The 23,477-nt window shown below is 44.0% G+C and overlaps 1 protein-coding gene across 2 annotated transcripts; it reads right to left on the bottom strand.

The window, feature by feature from the left end:
* Positions 1-674: 674 nt before the first annotated feature.
* SDAD1 (SDA1 domain containing 1) lies at positions 675-23,326 on the bottom strand. Of its 2 annotated transcripts, none has more exons than XM_073002070.2 (22): positions 23,135-23,326; positions 22,054-22,158; positions 20,698-20,796; positions 20,157-20,267; positions 19,453-19,524; positions 18,904-19,004; positions 18,536-18,593; positions 17,218-17,292; positions 16,636-16,737; positions 14,995-15,064; positions 13,961-14,064; positions 12,882-12,939; positions 12,007-12,065; positions 10,630-10,706; positions 9,038-9,135; positions 8,190-8,266; positions 7,907-8,033; positions 7,001-7,095; positions 5,477-5,667; positions 4,981-5,065; positions 4,021-4,182; positions 675-1,968 (listed from the first exon to the last, which is right to left on the bottom strand). In XM_073002070.2, the coding sequence occupies exons 1-22, from the start codon at positions 23,222-23,224 to the stop codon at positions 1,918-1,920; spliced, it is 2,067 nt and encodes a 688-aa protein (XP_072858171.2). In that variant the 5' UTR covers positions 23,225-23,326; the 3' UTR covers positions 675-1,917. The 2 variants fall into 2 exon arrangements, with proteins under 2 accessions (XP_072858171.2, XP_020660900.3); XM_020805241.3 differs by having other exon boundaries at positions 6,998-7,095; positions 23,135-23,325.
* Between the last annotated feature and the right edge of the window lie 151 nt (positions 23,327-23,477).

Raw genomic sequence — 23,477 nt, 5'->3', positions numbered from 1 at the left:
GAAAAGGGCTGTTAGGGATCGGGCCCTTCAAAGGTGGTCAGTTCACAGGGTGGTTGTAAGCTAGAAGTAACTCAATGGTGCATAACGTTTGTTCTGCAGGAGATTGGACATTGTGGAGGTGCAGCCATAACCCACAATGCAGTGCAGCCAAACCAATCTCCAAGTCTCCTGTCCAAACATTCTTCTTGTTCTTATGTCTTTTCCCAGTATTCTCGTCAGCTGTAACCATCAGCATTTTCCCTTTCTCAGTATATGAATGAAGTAGTCTACCATTCTGTTTTTCACGATTTCTTGGTCTTTATTCCTTTACCTTAGTACTTCTTTGTTGGCCAGTCTCTTGACCCAAAGATGCTCTTAGCAATCGATAAATCTACAATTTAAATGGGTCTCTCTAACAGCGGCTTGTGTCAAAGACCGTAAGGCCATCCCTACTGGTTGTTGTAAATCCAGCTTGTGTTTTAAGGTGGTGGGGAAGAGAGAAAGAGAAGCAAGCCAAGCCTTTTTTTCCCCCTCAGGTCTGCTGGCAACTCGAGCTGTGGAGGGATGGGAGGCAGGCAGCCTGTTGGACTTCTGGGGCCAGTCTTGAGTGTCGAAAAAGCTATCCACCAGGAAGAGAGCCACAATTTGGATTGCACCACTATGTACAGGAAATACTTGCAAGGCACATACATCACTCAAGTGGAAGGAGGATCTGCATTTATTAAATCACTCTCTCCAAGATGCCATTGGCTTTTTCCTGCAGGCAAGCAGTGCGAATCAGAGTCCTTTACAGAGTTGGTGGGAATCTCAAGAGTCACCTAGTCCAGTGGTTCTCAATCTGGCGTCCCCCCCAGATGTTCCTGGACTGCAATTCCCAGAAGCCTCTACCACCGGCTGTGCTGGCCGGGATTTCTGAGAGTTGCAGTCCAAGAACATCTGGGTTGCTCAAGGTTGGGAACCAATGATTAGTCTAACCCTTTGCAGCAGGGTGCATTTGATTTAAATCAAATTTATCTAAATTTGGATTTAATTTAAAAAAAAATAAAAATAACCAATTTTTAAAATTCAAGTAGTGATCTCTATCATGATTTAAATCACTCTCATTTTTTAAAAAATAAATGATTCTTATGTACCCTGTTCTGCAGTAAATCCATACACCTGGTGTCCAGGCTCCGATTCATAAGATCCGGTGACGGTGCGTCTCCTAACCCTTAAGGCTGTTTGTTCCACTATTAACAGCGACTATCATCAAGAAGTTATTCCTAAAGTTTAGGTAAAATCTTCCTTGTAATTTGAACTGGGAACTAGAGGCATGGCTATAAAAAAGCTTTACCGTCTGTACTTCCTGGAATACTTGGGCATACTCTTTTCCTGTTCTCCAACAGCCATAGTAGCAGTTTTAAATAAACAGCCTATTCCAAAATTTAATGTGGACATTTTTTGTGTGTGTCAAGACCATACAGAATGCAAAAAGGTAGGAGGGCAAAAAGGTCCGTATGCATTAATGAGGAGAAGCCAAGATGGTTAGCCTCACTGACCACACGGCTTGCTTAGCAGAAAATCCTTAAACACGCTCATTGGAGGGGAGAAAATATTTTAAATCTGTTTTACAACAATGTATGTTACACTCTTTATATTAATATTTACATTATATTTGCAAACTGGTTTACTGAGATGCAGATCAATCCCTCTGCAATCCACTGGATTTCTCCCCATGGATGCAGGCTTAAGATTCAAGTCAATACCCCCTTCATTCATATAATCAGACCCCTAAAAAGCTTCTTTGAGGTATAAAGTTCAGGGTTTTACTCCGTCATCTACACCACGCAGAGGCACTTTGCCACTCTTAGCCGGGTTTAGTTAATACTCTTCTGTCTCTTGTCGGTTTTATTTTCCACTGACATCCGATTGCTCCCGTGTCTTCTCGGAGGTCAGTGGTTACTTCATTAGCCTCTTCTTCTGCCTCAAGAGCGCATCCCGCAAAGCCAGCTAAAACGCCAAATGAATATACATTAGTACGCAGAACGGAGACAGGCTGAGGAGTAAAAATCACTGACGAGCTGAACATCTGCATTGCACAATGCTGCAAATCTCCTGCCCTCTACACAGCACACCCACGTAACAGTTTCCCAACTGTGCAAAATCAGGCTTGTATTTTCATAATTAATTCCACCAGCAAGACCAGTCGCAAGGGAGGGAACTGGTTGTGAAGAAATCGATGGTGACGCTGAGCCGAACTGTATTGCACTGGGCTGCCAAGGACTTTCTGGCTCAAGGCGACCCTACTAGGATTGTCAGGGTAGCTGAGATGCTCAAGGAGCGATCACCCGTTCTCCCCAACCACTTCGGTAAGTTTCCACAGCTAAGCAGGAATCTGGATCCAGTTGTCCTGAGTTGCAGCCCAGCAGCTTCTCCACTACTACTACACACTGGTTCTCTGAAAAATACTGAACTATGCCTGGAGGCAAAAAAAAAATGTTGGAACTGAGGCTGTCCTACACTTTGGGCACATCACAAAAAGGCAGGATGATCTGGAAAAGACCAGGAAGGTGGAAGGCAGCAGGAAAAGAGGAATGTGAGATGGACAGACTCTCTAAAGCAGGGGTCTCAAACATGCGGCCTGGGGGCCATTTGCAGCCCCCCAGATGATAGTTTGTGGCCCTCGCCTTGCCTGCCCCCCCAAAGCGCCCACACATCCTCTGCTGTCAAGAGTATAAAAAAAGCCTTGCCTTGGTCGCCGGCTCTCTCCCAAGACAGCACCTCTTGCACCCTCCATCCAGAACTGCAGCCTGCCAGCCGGCCCACCTGTCTGTCGGCTAAGGAAACTCCTGGGCGGCTTCCTCGGGCTCTTGCTCCGCTTGGTGGAAAATCTGATGCGGCCCAGCCTCACCCAGACTCTGCCTGTAGCGGCCCCCAGGTAAACTGAGTTTAAAACCCCTGCTCTAAAGGAAGCCACATCTTAAGAGTCTAGAATTGCTGAGCAGGGCAGTGGGGAGAGACCTGGACCTTCACAGGGTCACCAAAAGTTGGAGGTGACCGGACAATACATAACGAACAACAGTTCAAAACACTAAAATATCATCTTCTAAACTATGGTCTTGCTTCTGTAATTTTACCAGACTTCCTACTACCTGTTTTGGCTTCTATACCAAAAGGTATAAAGAGAAGAAAAGGGAGAAGCTTGAATTTACCAATGCGTTGGCAGCACATACACTAAAAAGCCAACATGAGCCTGCAGCCAGGTTTTAAAAACCTCCAAGGAGGCCCTCCTCTGAGTAACGCCACCATCACGATCTGAAACTAACAGCTAAGAGAAGCAACATTCTCTCCCTCTCTGCGGTCCTGCAAAGATGTTTTGATTCAGATGGGCATGTCACTTGATCTGCTGCTGGGGGTGACCGGATGCTAACTGTGTTTGTTTTTAAGTGCATTTAGTTCATTTATATTTTGATCTTCCCATATATATTTTAATCCCATACATTCATCCGTATGTTCTTATTGCTGCCCTGTGTTGGGAAGGCTGACAGGAGGAAACAAAGAGAAATGGAAATGGAAATAAAAGTAAAGAGACACCATGCAATTAACATCCACCCATCTCCAAAGGCTAATAATGGTTATGTAGTTCTCGTAGTTTCTTTGTGCTTCTGTCTTGGACTGAAAATTCCATTAAACAGATTCGTTGCTGTAATGGGTATCTTTTCATCCCTGCCTTCAGGGCAAAGCTCAACCCAATTTAAGCATGCAATTATTTCTTCCCAGTAGTTTTACAACATGACATGCCAGAAAATAAGTACGCATCAGGACAAAAAATAATAGATGCTACATATAGTCAACAGGCAAAGCTGTCCTATTTCTTGTTCAAACAAGAAATAGGACAGAACCTATTGTTTTTTTACAGAAGCCCTAGCTGCATAGCAAATAAATCACTGGTTTTCTTATTGGGTGGGATTCATCTCTCCCCTTTGGGGGATCTGTGCAGGTAAGATACACTTTTCACATGGCTAGTTATTAAAATAGCATACACATTCCTTAATCACTTGCCTGTTTCTCTCTGAACGAGCGCTTATTTTTTGACCGGACGTTGTGGCTATAGCGCATCATCATGAAATTCTTTTGCTTCTTTTTCTCTTTGTTAGTAGAGCTGGCAAAAGGATTCAGTTTGGCTTTCTTTTTCACAAACTCTTTTCTGTCTGTCTTGCCAGCCTAAAGTAAAAAAAAAAGGGTGAAGAAGGAGCAACTGATCAAGCTCAAACTGTTTTTTTGCTTACTTTAAAAGACGTGTTTTGCTTTGTTTCGGCCAAAAACCGAACGTGCAAATATAAATAAAACCAGTACTAACACCTGAAGTGCAATCACATTATAGAAGTCCAGGATAGAAAAGACAACAGCACTAGTCGATGGATTGTTTCTGTCTAAATATTCAACAATTACCATACTTTTATGTGTATAAGACGCCACCACTTTTCTAACCCCAAATTAAGAAATCTAAGAGGGGCTTAGCAAATGTAGGGTAAAAAGGATCAAAGTGTTGCAGGATGGCTTTGATCCCTGCTTTCTCCCTTTGTGCAAAGCCCCACATGGCTTAGCAAAAGGACAGGGAAAGGGATCAAAGCAATTCCATGACTACACAATCATTTTATTCACTTTCCCCCTTATACAGCCATGGGATTGCTTTGATCCTCCCCCCCCTCCTTTTGCTAAACTCCATGGGACTTAGCAGAGGGGAAAGCAGGGATCAAAGTGATCCTGCAGCACTTTGATCCCTGCTTTCCTTTTGCTAAGGCTTAGCAAGTAGAGGGGAAAGCAGGGATCAAAGCCCTGCAGGATTACTTTGATCCCTGCTTTCCCCTCCATTTGTTTTTTTATCCTCAGCTTATTTCTGTGTATAAGACAACCCTCAATTTTTAGTCTAAAGATTTTAGACAAAAGTAATCTTATATTTGGAAAAATACGGTAATCTATATTCAACTGCTTCTACAGTAAAACAAATAAAAACCTTACCATTGCTGTTGCCAGCCTTGTCTCTTTATCCGACTTGGGTTTCTTATGAAGATGCTCAATGTCCCGGAGCGAAAGCAGCTCTCCCCTGAAAGAGATGGCATGCCATTATATAGCTTTAAGTCACAAGATGGTTTGATTCATAATAAGGCCCAATATAGCATCAGTCATCTTTGGAAGCAAATTTTGGGAGTATTAAAATCTGTACATGGATTCACTGAGGATTAAGAACGCAGAGGGGTGGCTGGATTGCAGAGCCCATGGAAGAATGGCCATGGGAATGAAAGAAAAAGATAACACCCACCCACATCGCAAGGAAGCCAGACTGCTCTCTTTGATGTTCAAGATCCCTGGAAAGATCAGGACAGTCTTTTGTGAGACCCTGAACCTCAAAGAGAGGGGTCAGGCTCTCTTGTGATACGGCCCGGGCCAGAAATAATGTTAACACACCCTTTTAAACAAAAGAGCAGATCCTTCTTTGAGTGCCCAGGACTTCTACCTTTCTTCCTGATCGCTGTCTATTTCAACATTCTTCCTCTTTGCGGCTTTGCCCGGTGCAGCTTTGAGTTCTTTGCTGAGCTGGGCGAGACGTATTTTCTGGAAGTCTTCCTGGGTGAGGAGCCTGCTGGTGCTCACAGCTGCCGCTTTGGCCTTCCGTTCCTCCGTTGGCATGCTTTGGACTTTCTCAGCCTTTTAAGAGTGAAGATGCAAATGAGATTTAAATTCAAAGCACTAGGAAGTAAACAACACCCCATTGCACTGCGTTCCGTTTTGAAGTACAGATGTTCCTTAACAGTTCCCACTAACTATTCTGGACATTGCACTTTAAGAAAGATGTCAACAAACAGGCACAAGGAGTTCAGAGGAGGGCGAAATGGACGATCAGGCAACTGGAAACCAAGCCCTAGGAGGAAAGGCTGAAAGAATGGGCAGGTTTAGGCTTAAGAAAAGCAGACTTGAGAGGAGGGGTGGGATCTGTTCTCGATAATCCCAGAGTGCAGGAAGTGCAACAATGGGCTCAAATTACAGGAAGCCACATTTAGGCTGAATTATCAGGAGAAACTTCCCAACTGTTAGGGCAGTACAACAACGGAATCAATGACCTCAGGAGAATGCTGGAAACATTTAAGAGAAATTAAACCAACCCTCTGTCCAATCTGCTTTGATTTAGATTCCTGCACTGAGCAGGGGGTGGGACTTGATGACCTTATAGGTCCCTTCCAACTCAATGATTCTATGATTCCATAATCATTCTCTTAAAGAGTGCTTAAAATTGCAGGTCATGGTGTTGATCTGTATCAACATGCCAGTACTAGCGGTTTCCAATTTCCATTAGGATCAGGGTTTTTGTAAATCTAATGGGATCTAACTACACATTTCTAACCAAAGCTACCCCAAAGTATTTTCTCAATGGGAAAATGAATGTTCCTGACACCTACTATCAGTTCTCTACCTAAGCTTAGAAGGAACACAGAAACCTTAAGAGGGTTGGTAGATGATGGCTTGCTGATGAAAAGTCCAAATGCATTACCCCTGTGGGCAATGGTTCTGCTATAGCAATGGCAACATTACTATGCATCACAGACATATGCTTTTAGGATATTCAACAAAACTTCACAATTATCTCTGATATCCTTATATTCACTAATACTGTATTAATTATCTATACACTGCACCCACAGATTAGCTGCCAGCTGAGACAGATCTATAATGGTTTGCCCAATGACATCAAGAACCAAGGCAAATTTTAACGAACCACTTTCTGGTTCACGGCTGAAATCTCTTTGGCTGTACGTAATGACAACTCTGAATCCATATTTAATACTTGTTTTCAAGGAGGCATGTAGGTGAATCATGTAAAAGCCCTGGATTTCGAGATCTCAAGTTGCAAGAAACAAAGACAAATTTGGGATTTCCATCATTTCCCCTCTGATTTTCAGTGGCTTCTCTTAATAATGTGGGCAAACAAAAATCATCCCTTGTGAGAAACTGACAAACGGTCATGAAATAAATCCTGTACCACCTCCTGCTGCTCCTCGTCTGAGGAGTGGGGCACATCGATCCACTCTCCATCTTCATCATCTTCCTCTTCATCGCAACTGGCGGTCTCCCACCCATCTGGCAAGATACAAAAGGAAGCAGAGCAGGGGGAGAAACCCGTTTGGTTAGAGAACGTCGGAAGTTTTCAGAGCTTCCTCCAGGGAACACGGTTATCTGCAATGACTACGGCCAGTTCGAATGGGGTTCTCTGTGCCAGGATGGGTGTGTGCGATCATCCACAACAAGGATGGGCGAACCTGGCTGGCACAAGAGCCAAACTGCAATCTGGCCTGAGGCCTTTTAAACCAACCCTAACCCAACCTCAAGAGCCAGCCAAAAAGCAGAGAAAAACCTGCCACCTAAAAAAAAGCCAGCAGTGCAACTGCCAGCTAACTTTATTATCTTCTCTCCTGCAACTTTGGACCTATTGACGCCTTGTTTAAAATTGTTCAGTGGTTCATTATTATTTAGAGCATTTGTTCTTACCAAAAACTGTTGTTTTTAAACTTAACTAATGCAACAGATTCAAAAGCCTTAAACAAAGTGCTTCCTTTTGACTGATTGCACTAACGTATATTGCTCATTACATAGTTACTGTAATGACTTTTCAAATATTTCAGCTTTAATATAATTGTCAGTCTGCAGTTTTGAGTTTTACACCCGTTTAACGTTTACACATATATATAGTTGTCATACATATATACTAAATATTTACTCCGAGATTTTGGGAATTGAAGTAAAAGGGGGGGGGGGGGGGAGGGAAAGGAAGTTTTCCAAGCTCTGATAGGAAAATTGGATTAGGGTCTGAAATGGATCAAACCAGCTTGCCATTTCTACTACGTTTAGAATCCAAGCTGTAACTGTATTGGCAAGCAAAGTTAAAACGAACCTTCTTCAAGCTTTTCATCTTCCTTAGCCTCAAGCTCTAGAACTTCAGCTCCTGGAATGTAGTCTTTTGCATCTAATTCTCCATATTCATGAATTTTGGCTTCCGATGTGGCTTCTGTTGGTTTACCCTACGAGAAATCAAAGGCTTGTTTTTAAGAGGTTTAAATTCACCTACTGTTCCCCCTACCTCTTCATCTCAGGAAAGAGGACAGCCTGAAGATGCCAGCTATCAAAGCTTAGTAACCCCATTCCTTTTCTAGCCTAAAATTCCAGGTGTTACATACCCGAAACTTTTTCTGCAACATCCGAGGATTCAGCGATCGGAACAAATGGATCAACGTTCTGGCTGACATCATTACATCTGTAAATCAAAACAGAATGGAAGATGATCTCCACGGCAGGGTTCAGGTTGACTATGAAGTGCAATATGGCTTGCAGCAGAAATGTTCCTGAAAGGCAGCCCTCATTCTTAGAAACAAGACACACACCTGAAAGTACCCAAATTCAGAAACAAGAGACAGTCTATCAGCTAAACAAGAAACTGAAGGCGCTCATAATTCGTACACATATTGGCCAGAATGAATGCAACAACATAAAACCTAGAAGCAAATTGCCACTAGTTAAGGAGTTGCCACTTGGTATTCCTTGACATCTGTGAAGCCACGTGACTGACATGCAACAATTATCTATCACATGGCAGGGAACACAATGTAAATGTAATAAGTTCTTAGTCCTCAAGAGGATGGGGAAAGCTAATGATACCTTTTAAGTTATTTTCCACACATGCAAAGTATTATTTATTTCTTTGATTTATATACTGACCCATGAGCACAAGCAATACCTGGGGCAGTTTACAAGTTGTTGTTGTTATGTGCTGCCAAGTCGCTTCTGACTCACGGCCGCCCTGTGAAGGAGCGCTCTCCAAAGTGTCCTGTCCTCAGCCGCCCTGCCCAGCTCTTGCAAACTTAAACCTATGGCTTCTTTAAGGGAGTCAGTATATTTCTTATCTGGCCTTCCTCTTTTCCTGTTGCCTTCGACTTTGCCCACCATCATTGTCTCTTCCAGAGAATTAAGTTAAAACTTAAAACATCACACAGAGTCTCCCCCGCCCCAATAACAGCAGCAAACTTACTTTTATTTTTATGAGATCTGTAATGTGCCAAGTCTTGAAGCAGGTCTTCGGTCATGGCCAGAGGGCATCTAGCGGATATCTCTTTAATAGCATTAATCCTGCAAAGTCAGAAGTTCTAAAAACACTGGATTCCGGAAACAAATGCGTGCTCTCGTTTTTATGTATTCTGGCACACTTTTTATAACATTTGTTATCAATGTAACCTAGATCCTCTTCTATGAAAAGCTGAATGCTGCACTCTGGTCAGTCTTATTTATTTTGCATAAATTATGTTGCTTTTGGCAATTAGCAAGAATGGTAAATTGCTATTCAAGTCACAGAAGGTTCACCTCCAGCAAATTCTGCTCAACCCTACGAAAGCATCTGTGATTTCTCTAGCCATTTACCAGACACTTTGGAGCCCTTTTTTTGCCATCTTGAGGGATAGAAACCCAATTTTTTTCAAAATGAAATGTGGATGGGTTGGTGATTTGGCTTGTCGCTCCACATCAGTTCGGCAGCCCTGCACTTAGGCCCTAGAGCAGCAGGTTAAGCAATGTACTTCTGAACCTCAAATATGAATAATACAAGACACAGAGAAAATACATAAGGTCGTGGTATCCCCAGGGAATCGGTCCCAAGCCCCCCTCCGGTGGCAAAAACAGTGGATAATAGCAAACCTCATATATAGTATTTTCTTTGGTTCCCTCTAGTGGCATATTCTGGTAATCATATACAGTGGTGCCCTGCTTAACGCTTACCCCGCTTGACGATGAATCCACTTCATGATGAAGTTTTTGTGATCGCTTTTGCAATTACAAAACAATGTTTTAATAGGCAAAAACCGCTTTATGAAGATCAGTTCCCTGCTTTGGGAACCGATTCCTCGCATTATGACGATCAAAACAGCTGATCATCGGGTTTTCAAAATGGCCACCGGCTGCTCAAAATAGATCCCCGCTGTGTTCAGAAAGGAATTTTTCGCTGCACAGGCATGGAAAATGGCCGCCCTATAGAGGATCTTCGCTGGACACTGAGGTATTTAGCCCATTGGAATGCATTGAACTGGTTTTCAATGCATTTCAATGGGCTTTTTTTATTTCACTTGACGAGGATTTCGCTCTACAACGATTTCACTGGAATGGATTATCCTTGTCAAGCGAGGCACGACTGTAGTGGAAAAACATGTAAATATGCTGTGGCCTTGAAGATGCTCATCAACCACAACTCCCATCATTTCCCTCGTTATTTGCTGTCCTGGGAGCAACTGGAACATAACATCCAGAAAGCACAGGTTCCCTGCTCCCCATTTAGATACTTTGGATTGACAAAGGTAAAATTCAGTACCAAAGTACTTGTTTTGAACAGAAGTTCTGTTCAAAACAGAAAAGTTCAGTTCTGCCTCTTGAAGGATGTAGTTTTCTACTTCTGCTAACTCTCTGCAGTTTAGGGTTCAGAAGGACTTCTGCAACTGCTAGGCTAGAGAAGCCCCTGCTTTGCACTGCTCATACCAACTCACAATTTCTTGGGGTCGGGAGCGAAAAGGAAGAAGGGCTTCCCAACCGGCCACACCATCTAAACTCAAGACACTTTTCTGAGCGCTCACAACTCACCCAACAGTCATCACTTCCCCAGAGTTTTTGTCTGTGACGAAATTGTTGGCTACGGTCATCAGGACAGACTGGATAATCTGACCAAAAAAAAAAGAGAGAGAGAAGGGAATCAAATCTATATGTAGATGTGAGATTTGCAACCCCACTGGCTAAAGTGCATTCAGAGTCTCTTACATCCGTGGTTCTTAACCTTTGTTACTCAGATGTTTTTGAACTGCAGAAACCCCAGCCAGCACAGCTGGTGGTGAAGGCTTCTGGGAGTTGCAGTCTAAAACTCCAGAGTAACCCAAGGTTAAGAACCAGTGTCTTACATCTCCACAAAAAGGCATTTACAGCTCAAGACACGATGATCTCCTCCCGTGAAAACTACATGATATGCAAAATAGCATTTACTCGACAAGCATGCAACCAGCATAGTATGCAAATGTCTAAATGGCGCCTAACACCTCGTCATGCCTGATGTTCGGCTCTTCCTTAGCCTGAGCCACTACACACCATTTCCTTCACAAAAGGAATATGTACATAGAAAACAACAAGGGCCCAGGAAGAAACCACAGGGAATGTCTATGAAGGAAACAGATGACCCAAACATGACTTAGAAGGATGTTTCACAGTGCTTTACGTCAGGGAACCTCTCTGGGTTGATTCATCTTTTTTGAAAGACCTTCATCGAGTGACTTCTGTGATTCAAGCACTTGGTCAAATCAGTATCAGTCTGTCCTGAGATCAAATCTCAGGTCCCAGAACACTACTGCAGTCCATGGTCTTGAAGTGTCAGATACATTTTCAGGAAACCCTTCATGTTCCCTAGGACATGGTTGGGGAAATCAGCAACACAATGTGGATTGCATGAATACAGCAAGGCCACAGCATCCACAGAGGATTGAGTCCAAGACCCTCCGCAGATGCTGAAAACTGTGGATATTAGCAAACCATATAAAAATTATTTTAAAACATGGTCTCTGGGCTCCCACTTGTGGCCAATTCTGGTAATTACATTGCGGAAACATTTGATTCCCCCCCCCATTCAATATTTTCAGATTGTATATAACTGAAACCATGGATAATGTTCCCATGGATGTGAGGGGTCCTACTGTACATGCAAAGGATACCAAAAAGTTATTTTTTTATTGATTTCTTATATTTATATTCTTTCTGTCCTGTTCCTCAAGGAATTAAAGGTAGTACATATTTTTTTTGTCCACCATCCCTTGTGGATATGTATAAATGGAATATCCGGCATCTTTTATAGGGAAGGTCCTCCCCACACAGGAAGTCCAAAAGCCTCACAGTAGCGCTCCCATTATCAGTAACTTCTTACTGGTAACTCATTCCTTAGCTTTTAGAAATATGAACAAGATGTTGAAAAATCCTCACCTCAGGCGGGACCAGCGAATGAGAAGCCTGTGCAGCAAACAGGAGAATCTTGGTCACCTCTATTTTAAAAAATGGAAGCAAAAAGAAAAACATTTGTAGTGACAGGAAATTCTACTGCAGCTTTGATATTTCCTAGAATCCCTTAGCCAGCACAAAGCACTCTGGGAGATGTAGTCTCAAAAAGTAGAACTTCTAAGCTCTGCAAAGTACATAAAAGCTTTGAAAACCAGGGAACTATTTATTTTTTAAATTCATATTAAGATCAGGAGTAGCTCTACAATATGTTAAACCATCTTGCGTGATCTTCTGATTGTATTTCTCTGGAGTTCCACATGGAGGTCTTCTCCACCCCCATCTGGAGATGCTAATGAACCTGAGAAATACTGCACACAAAACTGAGCTAAGGGCTTTCTCCTGATTTTCTGCAAACCTATCAGTTTCGCAACCTATATCTTTTTTCTTTTTTTTTTGACTCTCTGTCAGTTAGTTGCTTTGCTGCTTTAGGATGTCTCCACCCCTGAAAAAGGAAAAAAAATCAAGGGAATGAAACAAAATAAGTTCACGAAATAAAGACATGCAAGACAAGTTAATGGAAAGAGCCTCATTCTTGCTCGCTCGCTCCCTTTTTCAAAGTGGGGCTGCCTGCCTCTGGAATTCAAGAGGGAAAGGCCAAGGTGGAAGGTCAGCCAGAAATTCTGACTATTCATTTGATCTGAAACGCAGAGCTATGCATGTTCCATATTTCTGCAGAAGCAGAAAAGCTGCAAAGTGGTTTATGTGTGGAATCAGTCTTGTTTTTTTTTTTAAGTGTTGCAATGTTCCAACAAAGAAAGAAAAAAAAACCCGAAGGGGGTACTTTGCAGAGGGCGGTTTACCTCTTTGGTGTGGCTGCAGGAATCGTTGCATGAAAGGGTAGAAATTGAAGAGGAAAAGCTGCGGGGAAGGAAGGACATTTGTAAGAGGCCAATTAAAGTATTCACATCCCTCACATAAACACTGAATTGACAGGGCAAGAAGCTGAGGCGTCAAAGGAGGGATCTGAGGGCAAAGCCATCATGCGCAAAAATAGCTGGGATTTACATTAGGCATCCTTCAGTCTCGAGAGACTAGGGTAACATGCTCTGTATGGAGGTCTTGGAACAGCGTCTAGTGTGGCTGAGGAGGCCAATTCGAGAGTGACAATGCCTTCCACACTGAAGACAAAGACAATCTGTTCCCTGTCCAGCTCCCTGGTTTTGCTGCTTTTGTGACTTCCTCTTTGCCTCGGCCTGCTGGACAAGGGTCTCTTCAAAATGGGAAGAGGCCATGATGCAATGCCTGCCTCCAGGCTGAACGCTCGGAGGTCAACATTCCCATCTGTTGAGGTCCATTCCTAAGGCCTTCAGTTCCCGCTTGCAGATATCCTTGTATCGCAGCTGTGGTCTCCCTCTGGGTCGCTTTCCCTGCACTAATTCTCCATACAGGAGATCTTTTGGAATCCGACCAACAGCCATTCTCACGACATGCCTGAGCCAACGTAGACGTTGCTGTTTCAGTAATGTATCCATTCTAAAAATTCTAGCTCGTTCTAGGACTACTCTGTTTGGAACTTTGTCCTGCCAGGTGATACCAAAAATGCATCGGAGACAACGCATATGGAACGTGTTCAGCTTCCTCTCCTATCTGGGACATAACCAGCAGGTGAAACCATCCATATATATTTGCATGAGGAACTATGTGTACCAGCCACCCTATCCATACCAGAAATTAGATTTTTACAGCTGCTCCAAAGTACAGACTGGAAGTACAGATCTGAACAATGCTCTGCTCCCTGTCAACATCCCTGTTGAAATTCATTCTGCTGGACCACTTAGAGCAGCTCTTCTGATGATGATCTCACAGCACATACGGAGACAAAGGAGGGCGAGGTCTTAAACACACTGAAAGCTCTATTGAGCCAAAAGACCACTCTCACCTCATGTATTCCAACCAGCCGAGAAATAAGATCCATGTGCATCATCTTCACTTCAAATCTCTCTTTGGAGGATTCCAGCTGTTTCAATAGTTTCTCTGCAAAGTCTGAAGGGGTAGGATTTAGACAGGAGGGAAGCATTAATATACATCCTTAAGTTGCAAAGCAAATTTGTTACCTTAAGGTTTAAAATAGGGGTCCCCAACCTTTTTCACCCCGCGGACCGGCCGGGGAATGCGGGGCACCCAGGCGCTCGTGTGCATACACGAAGAAGCGCACGCTCTCACAAAACAAGTGCATGCTTGTGCGCATGCGCAAATGGAAGCACACACTCATGCAGGGCGCACGCACTTGTGTGCATGCACAAATGGCAGCACGGCGCTTGTCTGGGCACACTTGCGCACGTGCGCAAATGGCAGCATGGCGCTCCCACGGGCATGCTGCAGCACACACACATGCACAAATCAGCTGTGTGGGGGTGAGTGCGTGTGGGGGGTGGGGCGGGAGGTCTGTCTCCGCGGCCCGGTCTGGCTCCGGCCATAGACCGGCACTGGCCCTCCAGCCTCCGCTGAGAGGATGTTTCAGAGCTGGGGCTAGTCTACAAAAAAGCCCCCTCTTTCGTGCTCCCCAGAAATGTCTGCGCAGTGGTGGGAGTGAGAAAAAGGTCTCCCCTTAAAATCTTAAGATCCAGGCAGGGTCAATACAGAGAGAATGTTGGACTGCAAGTCTCGTTAGCCTACCATCACCAGCGACGCTGCCCGAGACTGATGAAATCGGGAGACTAACAACACCTGACACTGTACAAGTGACCCTCTCTTATGACAATGAATCACAGTTGAGGTGTGACCTATCTGATTCTTTTAAGTGAGGCAACCTTGACCTCAAAGCTTTAGGACAAATATTCCACCTACCCTTTGGCTGAGCTATTCCCTCAGCTACCTCCCTCATAAACCCCCGTTATTCTGCCCTCACCCCATTCTGCTCAAATCATCCCCATCAGCAAAGAATACACATACACTAACGTCCACTAGACTCACCCTGAGGATCATGGATTAAGTGAATGGCTGAGAAGTTGAATACCTCGGGCTTTCTTTTCTTCTTGTGTTTCTGTTTGATGTTGAGAGGAAAAAAAGCAAAGCAGAAATGAAAGCACAAATTCTACACACTTGATAGTCTGTAGAATTCATAGCAGAGAGAATGGGATTGCAAAATGCCTTTTATGTCTCCAGGCCTGCCGAATTAATAGAAGGGGCCAACAAAGGAAACCACCCCCCAATAGAGGCCAGAATATTTCTTATTCTGCACCCCTGTCTCAAGATATCCAGGCTAATATTTAAATACAGGGTGCTCTCTAAATATTACATGTAATCACGGTGATCTAGCAAGTATGCCTATTAAATAGAATGGGTCAGCACAGTCATGAGTACACTTACTACAGGTAGCTTCTGTTTCTGGAGCACAGATGTGGCTATCCAGACAGACCGTATCATCCATTCACTAATGATATTGGAAATAACCACCTATATTCCACTGTGCCAACTTCCAACTGAAATATTAAAAAAAGTGTGGTGTACTATGGTCTGGTTCACACGAATATCTCAAGGAGGAGATAAGAACCAGAAAAATAGCATCTTCCAGGCCAGGGTGGGGTACAACACTGTGGCACTATACTGGTCAAGGCTCATGGAAGGCGCAAGCCTGCAACCCTCAACGACAGGACTGAATGTACAACAGTCTTATTAAGTTAGTTAAGTCCAACAGTGTTTGAGGGATCCCAAATTTTGCCCATGAACTTGAACAAGAGAGAAAGCAGACCTCGAAATCCTTCACCCAATAATTTATCTACCCTCCTGGAAGAAGAGCAACTATGGAAACCAAGCTGCCCCAGAACAGCAAATGGGGAAAGTTCAGGGTGTTGAATCCTGAGAAGAAAAGACCAAGAGGTGACACGCTAGACACCTGCAAACATCGGAACGGGCTGTGATCTGCAATATGGTGTGAGCCTAATTTCTTCTGATTGCAGGGTGGACCTGAATGAACGGATTCAAATTGATAAGAACAGAGGTTCTGATTAAACTTTAGAAGGAACCTTCTGATACCAAGAGCTGTCTAACGTGGTACAGGATGCCTGAGAAGATGATAGACTTCACTTTGCTGGAGGCTTTTGGTTGGCTGGCCGGGATCTACTGGGAATATTTTAGCAGTGGGTCTTCTGAATCAGTATCAGGTTGGACATGATGATCCTTGGGTTACCTTCCAATTGTATAGGTCTGTGACTCTAAAGCACTGGTTCTTAACCTTTGTTACTCAGACTGCAACTCCCAGAAGCCTTCACCATCAGCTCTGCTGGCTGGGGTTTCTGGGAGTTGCAGTTCAGAAACACTTGAGTAACAAAGGTTAAGAACCACTGCTCTAAAGGTTCCCCTTGACAATTAGTCCTGTCGTGTCCAACTCTAGGGGGCGGTGCTCATCCCCGTTTCCAAGCCGTAGAGCCAGCATTTTGTCCATAGACAGTTTCCGTGGTCATGTGGCCAGTACAACTAGACGTGGAATGCTGTTACCTTGCCACTGAGGTGGCACCTATTTATCTACTCACATTTTTATATGCTTTCGAATGGCTAGTTTGGCACTGGAGCTGGGAGGAGCGACTCCACCCCACACCTATTCCCACTGCTCACCTTTAAGACGCGCATTGCCTTCTCTAGCTTTTTCTTGTTCTTTGTGGTTTTCCTTCCTGTGGAGTATCGCACCATCAGATCCCTTGCAGTGGGGCCGTCGTCCTTAGGAAGGAAGCGCTACCAACAAAAGAGCCATATAAGAACCAACAAAGCCTTGTATTAGTAAAAACACCCCACTAAGACCCCCCTCACCGTTTTTGTCAAATCCTGTACACTTCTTTTACTGCAAACATGCAGCACATCAGAAAACCTTCTTGTGCACAACACTGTATGCTCAAGTTTAATGCAATTAACATGGAATGATGTGATTTGAAAGGAATAGTAAAAAAAACAGCCTTGGATATCAGAAAGAATGCTAGATTCCCTCCACTTGTCTAGTTTTCTTTACAGGGGGGGGGGTTATTTTGTTATGCCTTTTTTAAAAATGAATGGGCATTTCGTTGAGGTGAGTTTTCACTTGCAGACCAAAGCAGTACAGCCCAGGCATGCGTGGTAAAGCCCAGCTACGTATTTGTCGCTTCAATGAGAATTTGAAATGTGTCATCTCATAAAGTTCTCGTTCTAGACAGCCGATGCACAAACCTCAGATTCCGAATCACTGCCTTTCTTTTCATCTTCATCTTTCCCAAGGAAAAACTTCAAGCCCGCGACTTGTATCTGAAGAGGCAACAAAGAATGGAGGAAAATAAGACACAAACAAACACACTTATTTTACCGCCCACATTTTGAGCACACTAGGCATTTATTCTGCTAAACTAGTAAAGGCGGAAAGGTGTCACCCACCAAAAAAGAAACCTTGGCCAAAATCCTCTTCTTATCAAGTTGTGCAGCAGAAGCAACGATGACATCAGTTGGCACCAGCAAGTGTTAATTTAAATTAATTAAAACCTTCCTGTATCACCATTTTTGGTTCTGAGGTCTGCAGGGGCCCCATTTTGCCCTAAAGAAACATTTCAAAGCCTTAAGATTCGGAGAAAGGCTTTAAAAGTCAAGAACTTCCACTGGAGCTTCCTTTCCTGTTGCTGGCAATCCGGCGGCAGTTTTTTTGGCTTTTAAAAACTCCCCACCCCGAAACAACTCTCTAGACACTCACATTTGCAGCTTTCAGGGTTCTGGCTTGTGTGTAGAGTCCCCACACAAGCAGCAACATCCCTTCTGCAGATACATCGTTTTTCACACAGAGAAAGAGATAACGGGAAGGCGAGAGGCCAAGCGCTCCCCTTCTCATTTGGAAAACAACTGAACTAATCCTTAAATATTCGAAGTTACCAGAAGCATGAAAAAGGTCAGATAGATAACTTGTGGAGTAAATCCATTGTCACGCTTGAGGGAGGATGTGAGGACCAAGGAAAAATGGAATTTTTAGCGATTATTATGAGTAGTTCCAACTAGATGACGGAAAGTCCCACCAGCAGGACATGGACCGAGAGACACTACTGTCAGCCACACGTGGACAGTTTGTGGCTCTCAGAGGTCTTTGGAGCTTTAGCCATGGCCAAATTTGGGCTCCGAGAGGCCTTCAGGGAAGCCCAAACTGCATCCCAACCAACAGAGGGAGGATAATGAGTGGCACAAGCCACGGGTTACCTTCCCCATGTGCGTCCCTCTCCCCAGAAGCCACCACCAACCTAAACTGCAGCTACTCATACGTAGTTCTTGCCACACGCACTGACAAGTGTTCCCTGATCTCTGATTGCTCGAGGGCCTAAATGTTGCTCACCCCACTTGTGGCACGACCCTTCAAGCCACGAAGGGTCATGCCACAAGATCCTGTTTCAAGGAAGGCCTGCTACGAAGCCCGAAAAGGCCCTGCTGTTTTTGCTACAATGGTCTAGTGCGGCTATACCTCTAGAACTTGTCAAAATCAAGGGTTTCATTTATTTATGGTTTAGCATCTCACCTTTGTGACTTTGGAAAAGCAAGCTGTGGTGATGACATTCACTGTTTTAGCATCATTCCTGTTTTTAAAAAAAAGAGAGGAAAAAAATTACCAAGATGCTCTGCATTTTGCACCTGGAAACCACCAGAATTTGAACACTTAAGCTGAAATCTTGTTACTTGCTGTAGGAAGTTGCATTAGAGCAGACCCACTGAATCAGTGGTGTTTTGGTGAACTAACTCCTCCATATGTCCCCCATTGATTCCAATAGACCTACTCTAATGAGACTTGCTACACCAAGCGACAGGATTTCACCCACTCTTATTTTCTCCCCCGTAACTGTTTCCTCTCCTGCATTTCCATCTATGGAGGACTGTTTTGAGACTCACCAGATATTTCGCGTGTACAGCTCTATCATCACATCCAGTGATATTTTCGCTGCAGTTGGATTGCTGTCTTGCAGCATTGTGTACATAAAACTCTGAAGCGTCTAAAAAAAACAAGAGAGAAGGGGATTTTGCTAGAAGCATAAGTTATTTCTCATATTAAGCAAAACGGAGGGACGTGGTGGCGCTGTGGGCTAAACCGCAGAAGCTTGTGCTGCAGGGTCAGAAGACCAAGCAGTCGTAAGATCGAATCCACGTGACGGAATGAGCACCCGTCGCTTGTCCCAGCTCCCGCCAACCTAGCGGTTCGAAAGCATGCAAATGCAAGTAGATCAATAGGTACCATCTCGGTGGGAAGGTAAACAGCGTTCTGTGTCTAAATCACACTGGCCATGTGACCACAGAAAGATTGTCTTCGGACAAACACTGGCTCTATGGCTTGAAGAGCGGCATGAGCGCCGCCCCCTAGAGTCGGACACGACTGGACAAAAATTGTCAAGGGGAACCTTTACCTTTACCTCAAGCAAAACGGATCCCCCAGATAAAACTTACTCTGTTCAATTTGTTATTCTTGTGCTTTGCATTGATGTTCTTGATATCTGTCACAATGTGAGTATATAACGTCTGTCAAAAGAAGAACATCAACATTCAGCAAACCTGGGAATAAAATCCTGGTAATGCTTAGGCGCTCCTTCAAGTAAAATCAGCTAGAGTGCACAATTATGTGTTTAGGCAGAGCTAGGAAACAGTGGCCGGTTCAAAAAAACCCAGGGATTTGTAAGGCCGAGCACTGACCTGAATGCATGATTATTGGGCCCTAGTCAAACACAGCCCATTAACCCATTTGAAGCTCCCTGTGCATATGGAGAAAATAACAAGAGAAAAAAGGAACCCCCTATCCATGGGATGAATATCCACTGATTTACTTATCCAGTGCTTGAAAATACTAAATTAAAAAACCTCAGAAATATGCATTTCTACATATTTCCAGGGTGTATTTACCAGAATTGGGCACTAGAGGCAAACAGAGACCATGCAATGTACAGTAGGACGCTCCCCCACCCCCACCCCCAAATCTGTGCGATCAGTATCTGCTGATTCATTTATCCCCAGTCTGAAAATATCAAAAATATTTTTACTCCAGGTTGAGGTAAGACCCAACTGAGTTGCTTGTTTTCTAATTCTCATTTAAAACTTCAATGCGGCAACACAAAAATAATACAGATGAAGGTGAGCCTAAGGACGCTCCTACTCACTTTCCGTAAGAACTTGTCGTGACAACGAAGGAGTTCAAAGAAAAGTTCCAGCAAGCTTGTGGGGTTGATCAGGTTCTTGTTTCGCAACAAGATGAGTGCTTTGCAAAAGGTCTGCAAAAGGAGGAAGAGTTATCTCAACGTACCAGAGAACGTGACTGTCACACCACAAAATTGATACTGAGTGATGCTGTTGAAGTTCAGGGCTTCTTTCTCTGCAAGATGATCTAAACTAAATTGTGCCTCTGAATACCTGCCGGTTCCACTAGCTTGGCACACTGTCTCCCTGTCTCCTTCCTGCATAGTTCTCCCATATCACTCTGCCTTTCCTTTGAGTTCTCTCTCTTCCATTGTCCCACCCGATATTAGAAGAGGGAGAGGCTAAAGAAGCAGATCCACTATCAGCAACCCTCCTGTGAAGCCAGTTCTACTGGGCTTTGCCAGTGGCTACCCAGACTAGTAGTTTCTCGGACTTTTAGTCCTCTGTGTCCAAAAGGGACTCTTCCAAGCTTTTCAAGTACAGGTATTTTAACATTTGACTCACCATTCGAAGATCAGCATCCAGGACTGTGTGATTGTAGGAGAGCAGTTCCTTCAGTTGCTGTGGAAAGTCTGCAAGATGCTCTGGATAGCAATGGCCAACCTGTCCCAAATATTTAAAAAGGTGTCTCTACAGCACAGAAATTGGACTTCCATTTATTGCTGGAGTACAGTCCTCACCATTCACCACTGACACCAACAATGGTCAGGGCTGATGGAAACTGCTGTTCATCATCATCTGGAGGACCAGTTTCCCTACTCTTGCCATAATAAGCATCTGTCATAGAAAATACTGTCAGTTTTCTAAAAACGTGCAACAGGTTAAAAGCCATGCCCAGTTACTAAACTGGCTATGCTAACTGGTGGTTTTGAACCAAAAGATCCACAAATCACAGTTGATGCCTAATGAACAGAGATAGTCACTGATGTCTTAGAAGGTTTACTATACAGAAGATTGACAGGCTACGTCATGATATGACGTGGCAAAAGAAAATATACAAAGACACTTCAATACAGGATAACCTCCGGAGTCCGAGTATGTACAGATGGCTGGTCCTCCTTCCACAGTGACCTGGACATTCAACGTGTTTCTTCTACAGCTTGCCTCCCCCCCCCCCCCCCGCCCCAATGAAACTGGCAGAGGGGACTGGAAGATAATTGTCAACCACCCCTTGTAGGCAGGAAGAAACTGCTACATGTTTTCTCTAGAGTAAGATCCACCATACATGTGGCAGCTGATGACACACTTCGCTTTTTATTATGCATGTGTATAGTAACTGGCCCCAAATAAGTTTTATAACAATTTAACTGAAATTAAAACTGAAATAATTTCACCGGAAATATTTTGGGAACAGAGGTTCAGGGAAGTACTCAGGATTCTCCAAGAGAAATCCCTCACCTGTTCAGTGATAAGAGCACATGCTGGACATGCAGAAAATTTCAGGTGCAACCCTGTACATCTCTAGGTAATGCTAGAAAAGTTCCTTACCAGGAAAGCATTGACAATTTCTACTCAACAATGTCAACAACATTGAGCCCCAATGCATCAGCTGTCTGACTTAGTATAAGGCAGTTTCCTAGTCTCCCATGATTCCAGGGGCACAGAGTATTAAATAAAATTTACCCTGTACCTCTTAGCTCACAGAAATAGTAATGCGCGAAATGACAATTCACTTCACTTGATTTTTTGCTTTGTTAAAGAGATAAGACACCTGCAACTCCTCGTTAGAATCACCTATGAAGTAAACAGTTCTAGACCATTTACAAGTCTTTCGCTATTTCATTTTTTTTAATTTTCTGCAAGAGACCTGACTTAATTCAAGCAAAACTCTGGCCGCTCTTACCAACCACGTCCCTTTACCTGTGCCAAGAATATCACCAGTTCAGCTAGCTCTTTGCTGGGCTTGGCTGGCTGCAATTTGAATATCTCCACATTGGCCTGGTAATGCCGGTACTGCTGGAGAAACTGCAAGAAGCAAAACACAGAGAAAGAAAGAGGCGTCATTCCCATTGCAATTTATTCCCCACAAGTATGTTCTGCAAACAATCCTTATCACGCATCCCATTAGCCTCCTTTGGATCTTTAACTTTTAGGCCAGTCTTCACCAAACGGTTACTCTTGAGATCAGCCCTATTATTCCCAACCAACAGGGTCATGATGGTTGAGGACAGTGGGAGACATTGGCTGGCCTGCCTCTTCCTCCCCCCCCCCAAATATGGAAGGCAGCCAGTTAGAGGATGGCTTATCTTAGACTAAATGCTACCTTTCCTAAGAGGTTTTTATCCAAAGTAAGCTTTCAAGCCTCAAGATAGTGACTGCCAGTCACTATTTATGACTGACGGATTTCATCTCCCGACCCCTCTCCTCACAGCAAGAGGCAGAAGCAACTGCGGTGATTTTTACCTATGCTCAGAGGCACTCTTTCAGCTACCATGTTCATGATGCCTACAACGTATTTAATACGCACTCAATGTATACTTAGCATAAACCAGACATCCTTTATAGCACAAGCTTCAATGGAATATACCTGTCTATCAAAGAGGTTATCTCTCAATGTTAAATACCCACTGACTTTCTTACCAACCAACCAAGAACTCTTCAATGCAATATATTAATAGTTGCCGTGATTTCTCTCTATTATTAGGACTGAAAAAGTGACCTGGATCCACGAAAGCTCACATTAAAAGATAGCCATTTTTAAGGTGCCACCACTTTTTTTGTTTTCTTTACTTGGCATTTTATTTTACTTTATCCTTACCCATAATAATCGTTCAATATAAACTCCAGTACAGGCCGGCTGGTCCAACCATAGGCATTTTTAGTTTCTTCCTGCCTGGTCTGGCCTCCTTTTCCAATCCCACCCAATCCCTTACTCTCGAGTCAGGGACCGTCACCCACGGCTTCCCACACACAGACGTCTCTGCCTGCTCTGCCTCCTCACCTCTTCGGTGTACGAGGGGGGGTCCCGCTTGATCAGGTTCTGCAGCTGCGGCAGGTTGATGGGCAACTTGTTGTTATTGCGACCGGCCATGAGGGAACCGCTCGCTCCGACACCCGCCGGCTCCGAGCTCCCGGCAGCCTCCCTTAGCCCTCACCGGAAGAGCCACATGGGCTGGCCTCTGGGCGCCGCCATCTTAGATCACGCGGCTACGGTTCCTGGGACGTGACAAACTCCTTCAAACGCGCCCGTTTGCCCCCCTCAACCACTTATGGAGAACCAGAAGAGCAGAGTATCGCGGGATTCCTATTTTGTACTACAATACCCAGAATTCCCTAGCAAGGTT

The sequence above is a fragment of the Pogona vitticeps genome, chromosome 5 (assembly GCF_051106095.1).
Source record: "Pogona vitticeps strain Pit_001003342236 chromosome 5, PviZW2.1, whole genome shotgun sequence".
Taxonomy (NCBI): domain Eukaryota; kingdom Metazoa; phylum Chordata; class Lepidosauria; order Squamata; family Agamidae; genus Pogona; species Pogona vitticeps.
The sequence above is the reverse complement of the archived record's forward strand: the minus strand, read 5'-3'. Positions and strand labels throughout refer to the sequence as shown.

Excerpts from the sequence above, each read along its gene's own strand:
- SDAD1 (XM_020805241.3), bottom strand. The coding sequence starts at position 23,224 with ATGGCCGGTCGCAATAACAACAAGTTGCCCATCAACCTGCCGCAGCTG. Across the intron at positions 19,525-20,156 it reads ACGACAAGTTCTTACGGAAA|ACGTTATATACTCACATTGT; the intron begins GTGAGTAGGAGC and ends TTCTTTTGACAG. Across the intron at positions 14,065-14,994 it reads CTTAATCCATGATCCTCAGG|ACTTTGCAGAGAAACTATTG; the intron begins GTGAGTCTAGTG and ends CTACCCCTTCAG.